Source organism: Bos grunniens, chromosome 23 (assembly GCF_055505025.1).
Source record: "Bos grunniens cultivar Pamir isolate PY7600 chromosome 23, Bosgru_T2T1.0, whole genome shotgun sequence".
In the NCBI taxonomy this organism is placed as follows: domain Eukaryota; kingdom Metazoa; phylum Chordata; class Mammalia; order Artiodactyla; family Bovidae; genus Bos; species Bos grunniens.
Window position 1 is genome coordinate 14,148,774 of NC_141187.1, and position 12,435 is coordinate 14,161,208.

The 12,435-nt window shown below is 39.5% G+C and overlaps 1 protein-coding gene across 1 annotated transcript in view; it reads left to right on the forward strand.

The window, feature by feature from the left end:
- The window catches only part of DNAH8 (dynein axonemal heavy chain 8), a 317,992-nt gene that overhangs the window by 284,821 nt on the left and 20,736 nt on the right, over nt 1-12,435 (forward strand). The window contains exon 88 of the mRNA XM_086371558.1: nt 11,737-11,893. Within this exon, the coding sequence (XP_086227684.1) occupies nt 11,737-11,893 (157 nt within the window). The remainder of the gene's footprint in view (nt 1-11,736; nt 11,894-12,435) is intronic.

The following is a 12,435-nucleotide window of genomic DNA, read 5'->3' on the forward strand; positions in this document are numbered from 1 at the left end:
TCAGTGTATGCCCAGCAGTGGGATTGCTGGGTTGTATGGCAGTTCTATTTCCAGGTTTTGAAGGAATCTCCACACTGTTCTCCATAGTGGCTGTACTAGTTTGCATTCCCACCAACAGTGTAAGAGGGTTCCCTTTTCTCCACACCCTCTCCAGCATTTATTGCTTGTAGACTTTTGGATCGCAGCCATTCTGACTAGCGTGAAATGGTACCTCATTGTGGTTTTGATTTGCATTTCTCTGATAATGAGTGATGTTGAGCATCTTTTCATGTGTTTGTTAGCCATCTGTATGTCTTCTTTGGAGAAATGTCTGTTTAGTTCTTTGGCCCATTTTTTGATTGGGTCGTTTATTTTTCTGGAATTGAGCTGCAGAAGTTGCTTGTATATTTTTGAGATTAGTTGTTTGTCAGTTGCTTCATTTGCTATTATTTCCTCCCATTCTGAAGGCTGCCTTTTCACCTTGCTTATAGTTTCCTTTGTTGTGAAGAAGTTTTTAATTTTAATTAGGTCCCATGTGTTTATTTTTGCTTTTATTTCCAATATTCGATTATTCATTTTAAATACAGCAGTGTGCACATCTCAAACCCGAATTCCCAAACTATCCCTTCTCCCCACTCTTCCCCGCAGTACAATTTTTAAGCCTGGGATAACACCATTCTTCAAAGTTTAGGAATGGGTTGCAAGTGTCTTTGGTGCCATTCTACCAGAATATTTTGCTCTCTATTCATATGTTCAGCTATGTGCATGCTTGACATGTTCATCTTCCAACTTTTAAAATAAATGTCTTTCGGGATATTCTAAAACCCCAACATCTAAATAGAGGTTATTCAACAAAAATTAATTTAGAGATTAAAATTTTATGTAAAATTACACAAAATCCATTTTCATTTGTTAAAAATCACCTCCTACCTTGTTGAGCCTTCTTGTGTGGTTCATATGCTTAAAGGTCATGTGGAGTTAATACCCTAACTCTGGTTGGATTACAAACATTGCTGGTCTGACACAGGACCCTCGTCATCACTGTATCTGACTCAAAATCCAGCTGTAAAGCCTGGGTCCAGATGCAGCTACCTCAAGCCACGACTTTCGGAAAGGATGCCGTTGCTTGGACACGCAGATTTGCGTCCCGATGCCAGTCAATCAATGAAAATGCTGAAGACAGAAGCGTCTCCTCCATTCTTCAGCTGGTTTCCTAAATGAATTAAAGGCTAGCTGAATAGAATTCCCTCTGTTCACAAGATACAATTTTTCATAAGCAGAGAATCCTGGATAATTTTAGCCGTAGCTCCTTAAGATTCTGCCTGTTGGTAGGGTGTTTCACGAAACGTTGTTTAATTCACACCTAGAGATGAAGAAAGAAAAGTAAGACTCTCATTCCATATGCTGTAAGAAAAGGCAGAAGAGGGCCTTTTTGTGAAGCATAAACGTTACTAGGGATTTGTAAGACATGTTTTAAGGAACCTAAAGCATTTCTTGCTGATTCATCTCTGTTGAGTTCTTAACCCTTGTGGTGGGCTTTGTATCTAAGGGCTTATATTTTTTTTCTATTTTTCACAATGAAAATGGTTTTAATACTCTTTATTTTAAAAAAGTATTACTTACTTTTTCATTGAGAAAAATTAGCAATTCAGAAAATAGAAAGCCCAAAAGTAATAATCACAGAAAAAAACTCATCATACCAAAGTTTTTCTATTACTATACACTTGATATTATCAAGAAAAAATTAGATCATACCATATGGTTTTGTACTATGCTATTTCATTTCATGGGCCTTCCTGGTTGCTCAGATGGTAAAGAATCTGCCTGCAATGCAGGAGATCTGGGAAGATCCCCTGAAGAAGGGAATGGCTACCCACTCTGGTATCCTTGCCTGGAGAATTCCATGGACAGAGGAACCTACCAGTTTCCTCTGTCCAAGGGGTTGCAAAGAGTAGCATAGCTGAGTGAATAACACTTTTCACTGAATAATATCAATTCAATAACTCTACCTTATCAATTAATATAGAACTACATCACCATTTTTACTAGATGTATAGATTTTTATAGAGCTTGTTTAAGATTTATTGTTACAAATACTGTCAAACAGTCTTGTACATACATCGTTTTATATTTGTCTGATTAGTTTTAAACCAATTTATTAAATGTTGAATAAATACAGGAGCATTTATAAAATACAAAGAATAAATATAAAACATTGCCTTTTTTATATTGTTTCTATGCTTTGTTTCTTTTCTCCTTCCTCCTTTTTGATCTTTTGCTGAATATGGATTTTTCTCTTTGTGTTTTCCCCCTTGGCTAGTTTGGAAGTTATGTACTGTGCTTCTGTTCTTTTTCTGATTACCCTAGAAATTTTAACATTAATTTTTAATTAAACGAACTTCTTTACCCTCTTCTCAATTAAATTTTTAGGCAACTTTAACTACATTACTCCTCTCCTGGCATTTCAGCATTTTAATTTTATCTTCTTTCTTTTCTAATACCACAATGAAACATATAATTGTTGTTTTATACCATAATGTTTACCCAGGCATGGACTTATTCTTTTCTACATCTCAAATCTTCCGTCAGAATAATTATCTTCCTTTCTGAAATATACACTTCATAATTTCTTTCACTGAGAGTCTGTTGATTGTAAACTTTTTTTTCCCTGCAAATGTCTTATTTTGCCCTTCTTTTTTGAGAAATAGCTTTATTGAGTTACAGTTTGTCTGTCATAAATTCATTCCTGTTAAGTGGACAGTTCTCTAATTTCAGAATATTTCCATTACCCCCAAAGAATTCATGAGCCCATTTGTAATCAACTCACACTCCCACCCCCAGCCTCAGAGCACCACTTACCTACTTTCTGTTTCTATAGACTGGCCTTTTCTGGACATTTCCTATATGTTGAAATCATATTCTGTGTGTCTTTTGTGTATGGATTCTTTCATTTAGCATAATGTTTTTAAAGTTCATCCACATTTTAGCGTGTGTCAGTGCTTCGTTGCTTTTGATTGTCAAATGATATTGCAATATATATATGAAAATAATGGGCCTCCCAGGTGGCCCTAGCGGTAAAGAACCTTCGGCCAGTACAGGAGACATAGGAGACACAGATTTCATCCCTGGGTCGGGAAGATCCCCTGGAGAAGGGCATGGCAACCCACTCCAGTTTTCTTGCCTAGAGAATTCCATGCACAGATAAGCCTGGCAGGCTACAGTCCAGAAGGTCGCAAAGAGTCAGACACGACTGAAGCGACGTAGCACTCACATATGAATATATCACGTTTTGTTTGTCCATTCAACAGTTAATGGGCATGTGGGTAGTTTCCGCTTTTTGACGATTATGAATAATGCTGGTGGAACATTCACAGGCAAGTCTTTGTGTGGACAAGTCTTTTCATTTCTCTTGAACAGACAACTAGAAATGTAATTATTGGGTCAGATAGTTAATCTATCCTTAACATTTTAGGAAACTGCTAACTTATTTTCCAAAGAACCTGCACCAATTTACAATACCCTCCAGTGATGTATGAAGGCTTAAGTTTCTCCACATTGTTTTCAGCATTTGTTATTATCTGTTTTTTTTTTTATTATGACCATTCTTATAAATGTGAAGTGGTATCTCATTGTGGTTTTCATTTGTATTTCCCTAGCAAATAATGAGGTTGAGCATCTTTTTATGTGTAACTGGCTGTCAGTACAACTACTCCGTTTGCGAAAATTTCTGTTCAAATCTTTAGCCTTGCCCTCATTCATGAAAGATAATTTTGTTTGGGGTACAATTCTGTATTTACAGTTAATCCTAGCACACACAGTTTACTGTTCTTTCCTTCTGGCTTTCACTGGTGCTATTGAGGAATCAGTTGCCAGTGTAATTGTCATTTCCTTCTATATAATTTCTTTTTCTTTCTGATTGCTTTTAAGATATTGTCTTTGTTTTTGATGTTCAACAATTCAATAGTGATATGTCTCAGTTCAGTTTAGTCGCTCAGCCGTGTCTGACTCTTTGCGACCCTGTGGACTGCAGCACGCCAGGCTTCCCTGTCCATCACCAACTCCCAAAGTTTGCTCAAACTCATGTCCATCGAGTTGGTGATGCCATCCAGCCATCTGTTCTCTGCTATCCCCTTCTCTACCTGCTTTCAATCTTTTCCACTGTCAGGGTCTTTTCTAGTGAGTCAGTTTTTCACATCAGTTGGCCAAAGTATTGGAGCTTCAGCTTTAGCATCTGTCTTTCCAGTGAATATTCAGGACTGATCTCCTCTAGGATTGACTGGTTTGATCTCCTTGCAGTCCAAAGGACTCTCAAGAATCTTCTCCAACACTACAGTTCAAAAAGATCAACTCTTTGGTGCTCAGCTTTCTTTATGGTCCAAGTCTCACATTCATATATGACTACTGGAAAAAAACATAGCTTTGACAAGATGGACCTTTCTCGACAAAGTGATACCTCTGCTTTTTAATATACAGAGACATATTAAAGAGAGACACATGACCAATGTCTAGATTGGTCATGGCTTTTCTTCCAAGGAGCAAGCATATTTTAATTTCATGGCTGCAGTCACCATTTGCAGTGATTTTAGATCCCAAGAAAATAAAGGCTGTCACTGCTTCCATTGTTTCCCCACCTATTTGCCATGTAGTGATGGGACCGGATGCCGTGATCTTCGTTTTTTGAATGTTGAGTTTTAAACCAGCTTCTTCACTCTCCTCTTTCACTTTCATCAAGAGGCTCTTTAGTTCCTCTTCACTTTCTGCTGTTAGGGTGCTGTCATCTGCGTATCTGAGGTTATTGATATTTCTCCCTGCAATCTTTATTCCAGCTTGTGCTTCATCCAGCCTGGTATTTTGCATGATGTACTCTTCCTATAAGTTAAATAAGCAGGGTGACAATATACAGCCTTGACATACCCCTTTCCCAATTTGGAATCAATCCATTGTTCCATGTCCAGTTCTAAATATTGCTTCTTGAACTCCATACTGATTTCTCAGGAGGCAGGTAGGGTGGCCTGATATTCCCATCTCTTGAAGAACTTTGCATAGTTTGTTGTGATCCACACAGTCAAAAGCTTTGACATAGTCAATAAAGCAAAAGTAGATGTTTTTCTGGAATTCCCTTGCTTTCTATAATCCAATGGATGTTGGCAATTTGACCTCTGCCTTTTCTAAATCCAACTTGAACATCTGGAAGTTCTCAGTTCCTGTACTGTTGAAGCCTAGCTTGGAGAATTTTGAACATTACTTTGCTAGCGTGTGAGATGAGTGCAGTTGTGCAATAGTTTGAACATTCTTTGGCATTGCCTTTCTTTGGATTCGAATAAAAACTGACCTTTTCCAGTCCTGTGGCCACTGCTGAGTTTTTCAAATTTCCTGGCATATTGAGTGCAGCAATATAACAGCATCATCTTTTAGGATTTGAAATAGCTCAACTGGAATTCTATCACCTCCACTAGCTTTGTTCATAGTGATACTTCCTAAGGCCCACTTGACTTCACATTTCAGGATGTCTGGCTCTAGGTGAGTGACCACACTATCGTGGTTATCTGGATCATTAAGATCTTTTTTATATAGTTCTTCTGTGTATTCTTGACATCTCTTCTTAATATCTTCTGCTTCTGTTAGGTCCATACCGTTTCTGTCCTTTATTGTTCCCATCTTTGCATAAAATGTTCTCTTGTTATCTCTAATTTTATTGAAGAGATTGCTAGTCTCTCCCATTCTATTGTTTTCCTCTATTTCTTTGCATTGATCACTGAGGAAGGCTTTCTTATCTCTCATTACTATTCTTTGAAACTCTTCATTCAGGTGGATATATCTTTCCTTTTCTCCTTTGCCTTTGGTTCTCTTCTTTCCTCAGCTATTTGTAAGGCCTCCTCAGACAACTATTTTGCCTTGCTGCATTTCTTTTTCTTGGGGATGATTTTGATCACTGCCTCCTGTACAATGTCATGAACTTCTGTTCATAGTTCTTCAGGCACTCTGTCTATCAGATCTGATCTCTTGAATCTATTCGTCACTTCCACTGTATAATCATAAGGGATTTGATTTAGGTCATACCTTAATGGTCAAGTGGTTTTCCCTATGTTCTTCAATTTAAGTCTGAATTTGGCAGTAAGGAATTCATGATGTGAGCCACAGTCAGCTCCCGGTCTTGTTTTTGCTGACTGTATAGAGCTTCTCTATCTTTGGCTGCAAAGAATATAATCAATCTGATTTCGCTGTTGACCATCTGGTGATGTCCATGTGTAGAGTTGTCTCTTGTGTTGTTGGAGGAGGGTGTTTTCTATGACCAGTACATTCTCTTGGCAAAACTCTATTAGCCTTTGCCCTGCTTCATTCCATAATCCAAGGCCAAACTTGCCTGTTACTCCAGTTATCTCTTGACCTCCTACTTTTGCATTCTAGTCCTCTATGATGAAAAGGACATCTTTTTTGGGTGTTAATTCTAGAAGGTCTTGTAGGTCTTCATAAAACCATTCAACTTCAGCTTCTTCCGCATTAGTGATTGGGGCATAGACTTGGATTACTGTGATACTGAATGGTTTGCTTTGGAAACAAACAGAGATCATTCTGTTGTTTTTGAGATTGCACCCAAGTACTGCATTTCAGACTCTTTTGTTGACTATGAGGGCTACTCCATTTCTTCTAAGGGATTCTTACCCACAGTAGTAGATATAATGGTCATCTGAATTAAATTTGCCCATTCCAGTCCATTTTAGTTCACTGATTCCTAAAATGTCGATGTTCACTCTTGGTATCTCCTGTTTGACCACTTCTAATTTACTTTGATTCATGGACCTAACATTCCAGATTCCTATGCAATATTGTGCTTTACAGCATTGGGCTTTACTTTCATCACCAGTCACATCCACAACTGGGCGTGTTTTTTGCTTTGGCTCTGTCTCTTCATTCTTTCTGGAGTTATTTCTCCACTCTTCTCAAGTAGCATATTGGGCTCCTACTGACCTGCGGAGTTCATTTTTCAGTGTCATCTTTTTGCCTTTTTATACCATTCATGCAGTTCTCAAGGCATTCCCTTCTTCAGTGGACCATGTTTTGTCAGAACTCTCCAGCATAACCCGTCTGTCTTGGGTGGCATTGTTCATAGTTTCATTAAGTTAGATAAGGCTGTGATCCATGTGATCAAACTGGCCAGTTTTCTGTGACTGTAGTTTTCCTCTGTCTGCCTTCTGACTGATAAGAATAAGAGGCTTGTGGAATCTTCCTGATGGGAAGGACTGGCTCTGGGAGAATCTGGGTCTTATTCTGATGGGCGGGGCTATGCTCAGTAAACCTTTAATCTAATTTTGTGTTGATGGGTGGGGCTGTGTTCCCTCCCTGTTGTTTGGCCTGAGGCCAAACCATGGTAGGGGTAATGGCAGTAATGGTGACCTCCTTCAAAAGGACTTATGCCAGCACTGTGCCCCTGACCCTGCAACAGGTCATGGTCAATCCACGCCTACACCAGAGACTCCTGGACACTCATAGACGGGTCTGGCTCAGCCTCTTGGGGGGGGTCACTACTCCTTTCTCCTGGGTCCTGGTGAGCACAAGGCTTTGTTTGTGCCCTCCAAGACTTTGTCTCCCCAGTCCTGTGGAAGTTCTGTAATCAAATCCCACTGGCCTCCAAAGTCAAATTCCCTGGGGTTTCTCAGTCCCTTTGCTGGATCCCCAGTTTGGGAACTCTGTTGTGGGTCCTAGAACTTTAGTAACAGTGCAAAAACTTCTTTGGTATAATTGTTCTCCAGTTTTGGGGTCATCTCCTCAGTGGCTCCATGGTGGGGCTAATGGCGACCTCCTCCAAGAGGACTTACACTGCCGGCCGTGGCTCCCAGGTCTGCTGCAGTGAGAGGCCCCGTCCCCGCGGCAGGCCACTGCTGACTGTGACTCCACAGGAGACACTCAGACACTCAAAGGCAGGGCTGGCTCGGTCTCTGTGGGGTCTCTGGGTCCCGGTGCACACAAAGTTTTATTTGAGCCCTCCGAGAGTCTCTGGCGGGTGTGGGGTTTGATTCTAAATGTGATTTTACCCCTCCTACCATCTTGTCAGGGCTTCTCCTTTGCCCTTGGACATTGGGTATTTTTTTTGGTGGGATCCACCATTCTGCTATCAGTGGTTGTTCAGCAGTGAGTTGAAATTTTGGAGTTCTCTCAGGAGAAGATGAGAGCACATCCTTCTACTCCACTATCTTTGTGCTATGTTGATATGTCTACACATGGGTTTCTATTTACTTATTTGTTTTTCCTATTTAGGATGCATTGAGTTTCCTGAACTTGAGGATTCAAATCTTTCATCAATTCTCAGTCATTATTTCTTCAGTTATTATCTCTTTCTAATTCTCCTTCTTCTATCTTTCTCAAACTTTTGTAGAAGTATGTTAGAATGTACTACTTTGGCCTATATGCCTCTTAACTTTATATTTCCCATTTATTTTCCCCTCTGCAGATTCCAGATAATGTCTTGAGACCTGTTTTGCTGTTTTCTAATTATTTATTTGGCTACATCTAATCTTCTGTTTAAGCCATTATTAACTGTTACTGGGTAGACACTTCCCCCAAAGATGTCCACATCCTAATCCTTAAAAGCTGTAAATATGTTACCTAATGTGACAAGTACGACTTTACAGATGCTATTAAGGTTAAGGACCTTGAGATGGGGATGTTAGCCTAAATTATCCAGGTGGGCCCAATTTAATCACATAAGCTTTTTTGGCAGAAGAGTGAGTCAGAGAGATGAAATTGTTCAAGGGAGAAAGATTCAAAGAGAATGACTCAACTGGCCATTTCTGACTTTTAAGGTGTAGGAAGGAGGTCATGAACCAAGAAATACAGATGGACCCTAGAAGCTAGGAAGAGTCCTTATAGCTGATATGGAATTAGGGGCAATGGTTCTACAACTGCAAAAAAGTGAATTCTGTAAAAAACTCAAATGAGCAAGGAAATGGATCTTTCCCCCTAGCCAACAGAAAGGAACCCAGTCTGCTCACCTTAATTTTAGCCCAGTGAGACCTGTATCAGACTTATTAACTATAGAACTGTGAAATAATACATTTGTATTGTTTTTAGGTCACTTATTTTATGATAATTTGTTACAGGAGCAATAGAATAAACTAATGCAAGCTTTAATTTTCAAGTTCTATTTGGCTCTTTTTCGAAATACTGTTTATACTTGTTTCCTATATTATATTTTCAATCATGTTTTTTGTTTTTCAATACAATGAAAACATTTTATAATTGCATCTGAAAATTCACTATCTGAGATTTTTGCAGGTGTAGTTCTACTTCCTTTTGTTTAGTTGGCTCTTGGCTCATGTTTACTGGAAATTAACTGTTGGATTTTTTGAGACTTGGTTCGAAGGCATATTGTTCCAGAAAAGATTTCTGTTTGCATCTACCAGGTACCACCCGAGGTTTCCTGGGGCCATCTTAAAATAAATTTTTGGCTTGAGGTTTTTCAAATCACACAAGTAGTATGAATGAATGTTAATTACTGTCACAAATTAAGAATTCTTAGGAAAGATTTTTTTCCCTCTAAGCTAGACCAGTTTACCTACCATCCCCTTCTGATAGGCAGGTTATTTCTAGTTAACCCTAACACTGAGTGATTAGCCCTGTGAAGTCCCAAATGTACATAGAAGTTTCCTATTAGGCTTTCTTCCTTGGGCATAGGGCTTACCTCCTTTCTCATTGCACCATCCCAACGGACACTTGAGAACACCAGGGTTTGGTTGATGCCCCCAGGGTAAAATTTGGCTTATCTTTCTTGATTCCAGCTTTCATTCTATATTTCATTTGATCCTGAGCATTTCTTAGTTTCTTGCCAGTTCAGTAATGTTTTTCATGTCTTATCCAGCATTTTTAGCTATTTTCGTTGGAGTTGTTCAGGGTGAGAGTCGCACTATACTGTCAGAAATTAAAATGTCTGGTTCTCTCTTGAGGATGAATTCTTATATGTAGACTTGATGGGTTAAAAGATATGCACATTAAAAATTTTTGTACATATAGCCATATTACAAGGTTTATTTAAGGAAATATAACAGAAAAACAAATCACTAATCTTAACCATTTGTTGGATTCCTTTTAAATTTGCCTCTAACCTCTTTTGTAAGGAAATGTAAATGTGGTTTGCATCTGGACAAGAGACAAAATTTACAAGCAAAACAAAACGGTAACTCAAAACAGTTTAATTGTGGGACGTTTATAGATGGTAAATTAGGAGTTCAAGAAAGACAGAAAAATTTAAATCTGGTCCTGCCACACCTCTGCCGAGGAAGTCTTCTGTGGTTGCCTGTTGCCTGTAGGATAATGTCAAATTCTTCAAACAGCCCACATGACCATGCATGGTCTGGTCCTTGCCTTATATCCATCCTTACCTCTCCTTCTAGCTCCAGCCTCACTGGACTTGTCTCTGTTACTCAAATGCAGGGAAGTCCTTCTCACCTCCAGGCCTTACCTCTTATCTGAATGTCCTCTCTTGCCTCCCACTTCCACCCTATTTTGTCTGGCTGATCTGTTTATTCTTCAGGTCTCAACTTACATATGACCTTTTTTAAAATAAGGCAGTTTTACATTAAAAAATATATATATATATATATATATTTGTTTACTTTTGGCTGTGTTGGGTCTTAGAGCCTTCACTGAAGCAGGCTCTTCCTTATAGTACAAGGATGTCTCTCTAGTTGTGTTGTGCAGGCTCCAGAGTGCATGGGCTCAGTAGTTGTGACCCTCATGGACTTAGCTGCCCCGCAGTATGTGGGATCTTAGTTCCCTGACTGGGCATCAAACCCGTGTCCCCTGCATTGCAAGGTGGATTCTTAACCACTGAACCGTCAGGGAATTCCCTATATGACATTTTAAGAGAAAACTTCCCTGATCTTTTGCTGTAAATTGCTGTACACACATACACACACACACCATATCTGTGTGTTTAGACTGCTGGTCGACTCAGCAACCTTGGGACAAAAACTAAGTTTGTGCACCTCAGAGCATCTGGTCAGTCTCCCCAAAAGGAGCTAGAGAGTGAGAATGAGAGAGAGAGAAGCTATATGATCTTAAACCATCCTGTTCTTTTTCTGCACAGCACTTATTACGATAATATTGACTGATGTCCCCCTTCTCTCCTAGAGAAAAAGAACTGTTCACCACCGTCTCCTAATACCTAACTCAATGCCGGGTACACAGTAAATCTTTATTGAATATATGAATTTTAAGGATAAGTAGCTGCATATAGACAAGTGCTGCCTAGACATCACTTTGGGAATCATAAAACAAGTGGAAAAGTGAGAAGACAAAACAGAAAAGACCCAAGAAATTTAATAATTTATAATTCAGAGAAGAATTATGACCAGTGCTCTTCATGCTAAAAGATTGCCGTTTAATGGAGGATGCTTAGGACCAGTCCATAAACAGGGGAGAGTAAAAGGAGGTGGGCTCCTTGTTCAGCTTGAAGGGGTTTAGGTTAGTACAAGCAAGGCTGGCTAGCACTGCTTTGGCTTGTTAAAGGCATTCATGGAATCTTTTTCCCTGAAGATGAAGAACTTTCATTTCTGTGATGTTCTTGATGTCCTAATAGGAGGAAGTAGAGCGGATCTCAAGTTTTTTCATTCCCATAGATCGATGGTAAAAGTTTCCTTTTTTTTTCTTCCTTTTTTTTTTTTGGCTGAATTTGATTCATCGTTTCATTTTAGCGTTGATAATTATCTCTGAAGGTGCATTTTCCTGCTGCATTCTGAACAGTTCAGTTCTTTTTGTCAGTTACCAGAGTAACACCGCTTCTGCTGTGCTTGAAACAATTACCAACATTCAGCCCAAAGAGAGTGGAGGCGGCGTGGGAGAGACCCGGGAAGCCATTGTTTACAGGTTATCTGAAGACATGCTGAGCAAGCTGCCTCCTGATTACGTTCCCCATGAGGTGAGCTCTCCTTTCCCCAGGCACGCAGGGCTGTCATTGGGTTCCACAAGGCTAAGCACAGTCCTCCGACAGTACATTTCAGTCGCTTCCTCTCCCTGCTCAATCCTTTTTCACTTTGTGGTTTTCTCTTGCTTACTCTTGCTCAAGCCTCTTGCAAAATTACAATCTGTACTCTTCTATTTCATTTTCCTTCTCAATTTTCTCTTCTGTACCCTTTGCCCATCTTTGGGTTCCTCTGTCTTTGGGTTTTTTAACCCTCTGGGTTGAGATTCTCCCTGTCTGTCTTACTCAAGCCTGCTTTGTCCCATGATTTAAATTGAGCCCTTGCTTCTCTCTCTTGCCCTCCATATGTTTCATTCTCCCTGTCCTTTCAGCCAGGTAACAGGAAAGCAAGCCATTTACATGAACTCACTCTCCAGTTTGGATGGCAATAATTTTCTACTTCTCGAACCTCGCAGATGTTTGCTTGTTAATAAACATTGGTTTTTCTCAAAAAAAAATTTTTTTAATCTCAAGACCACTTTACTTTACTTGGACCCCAA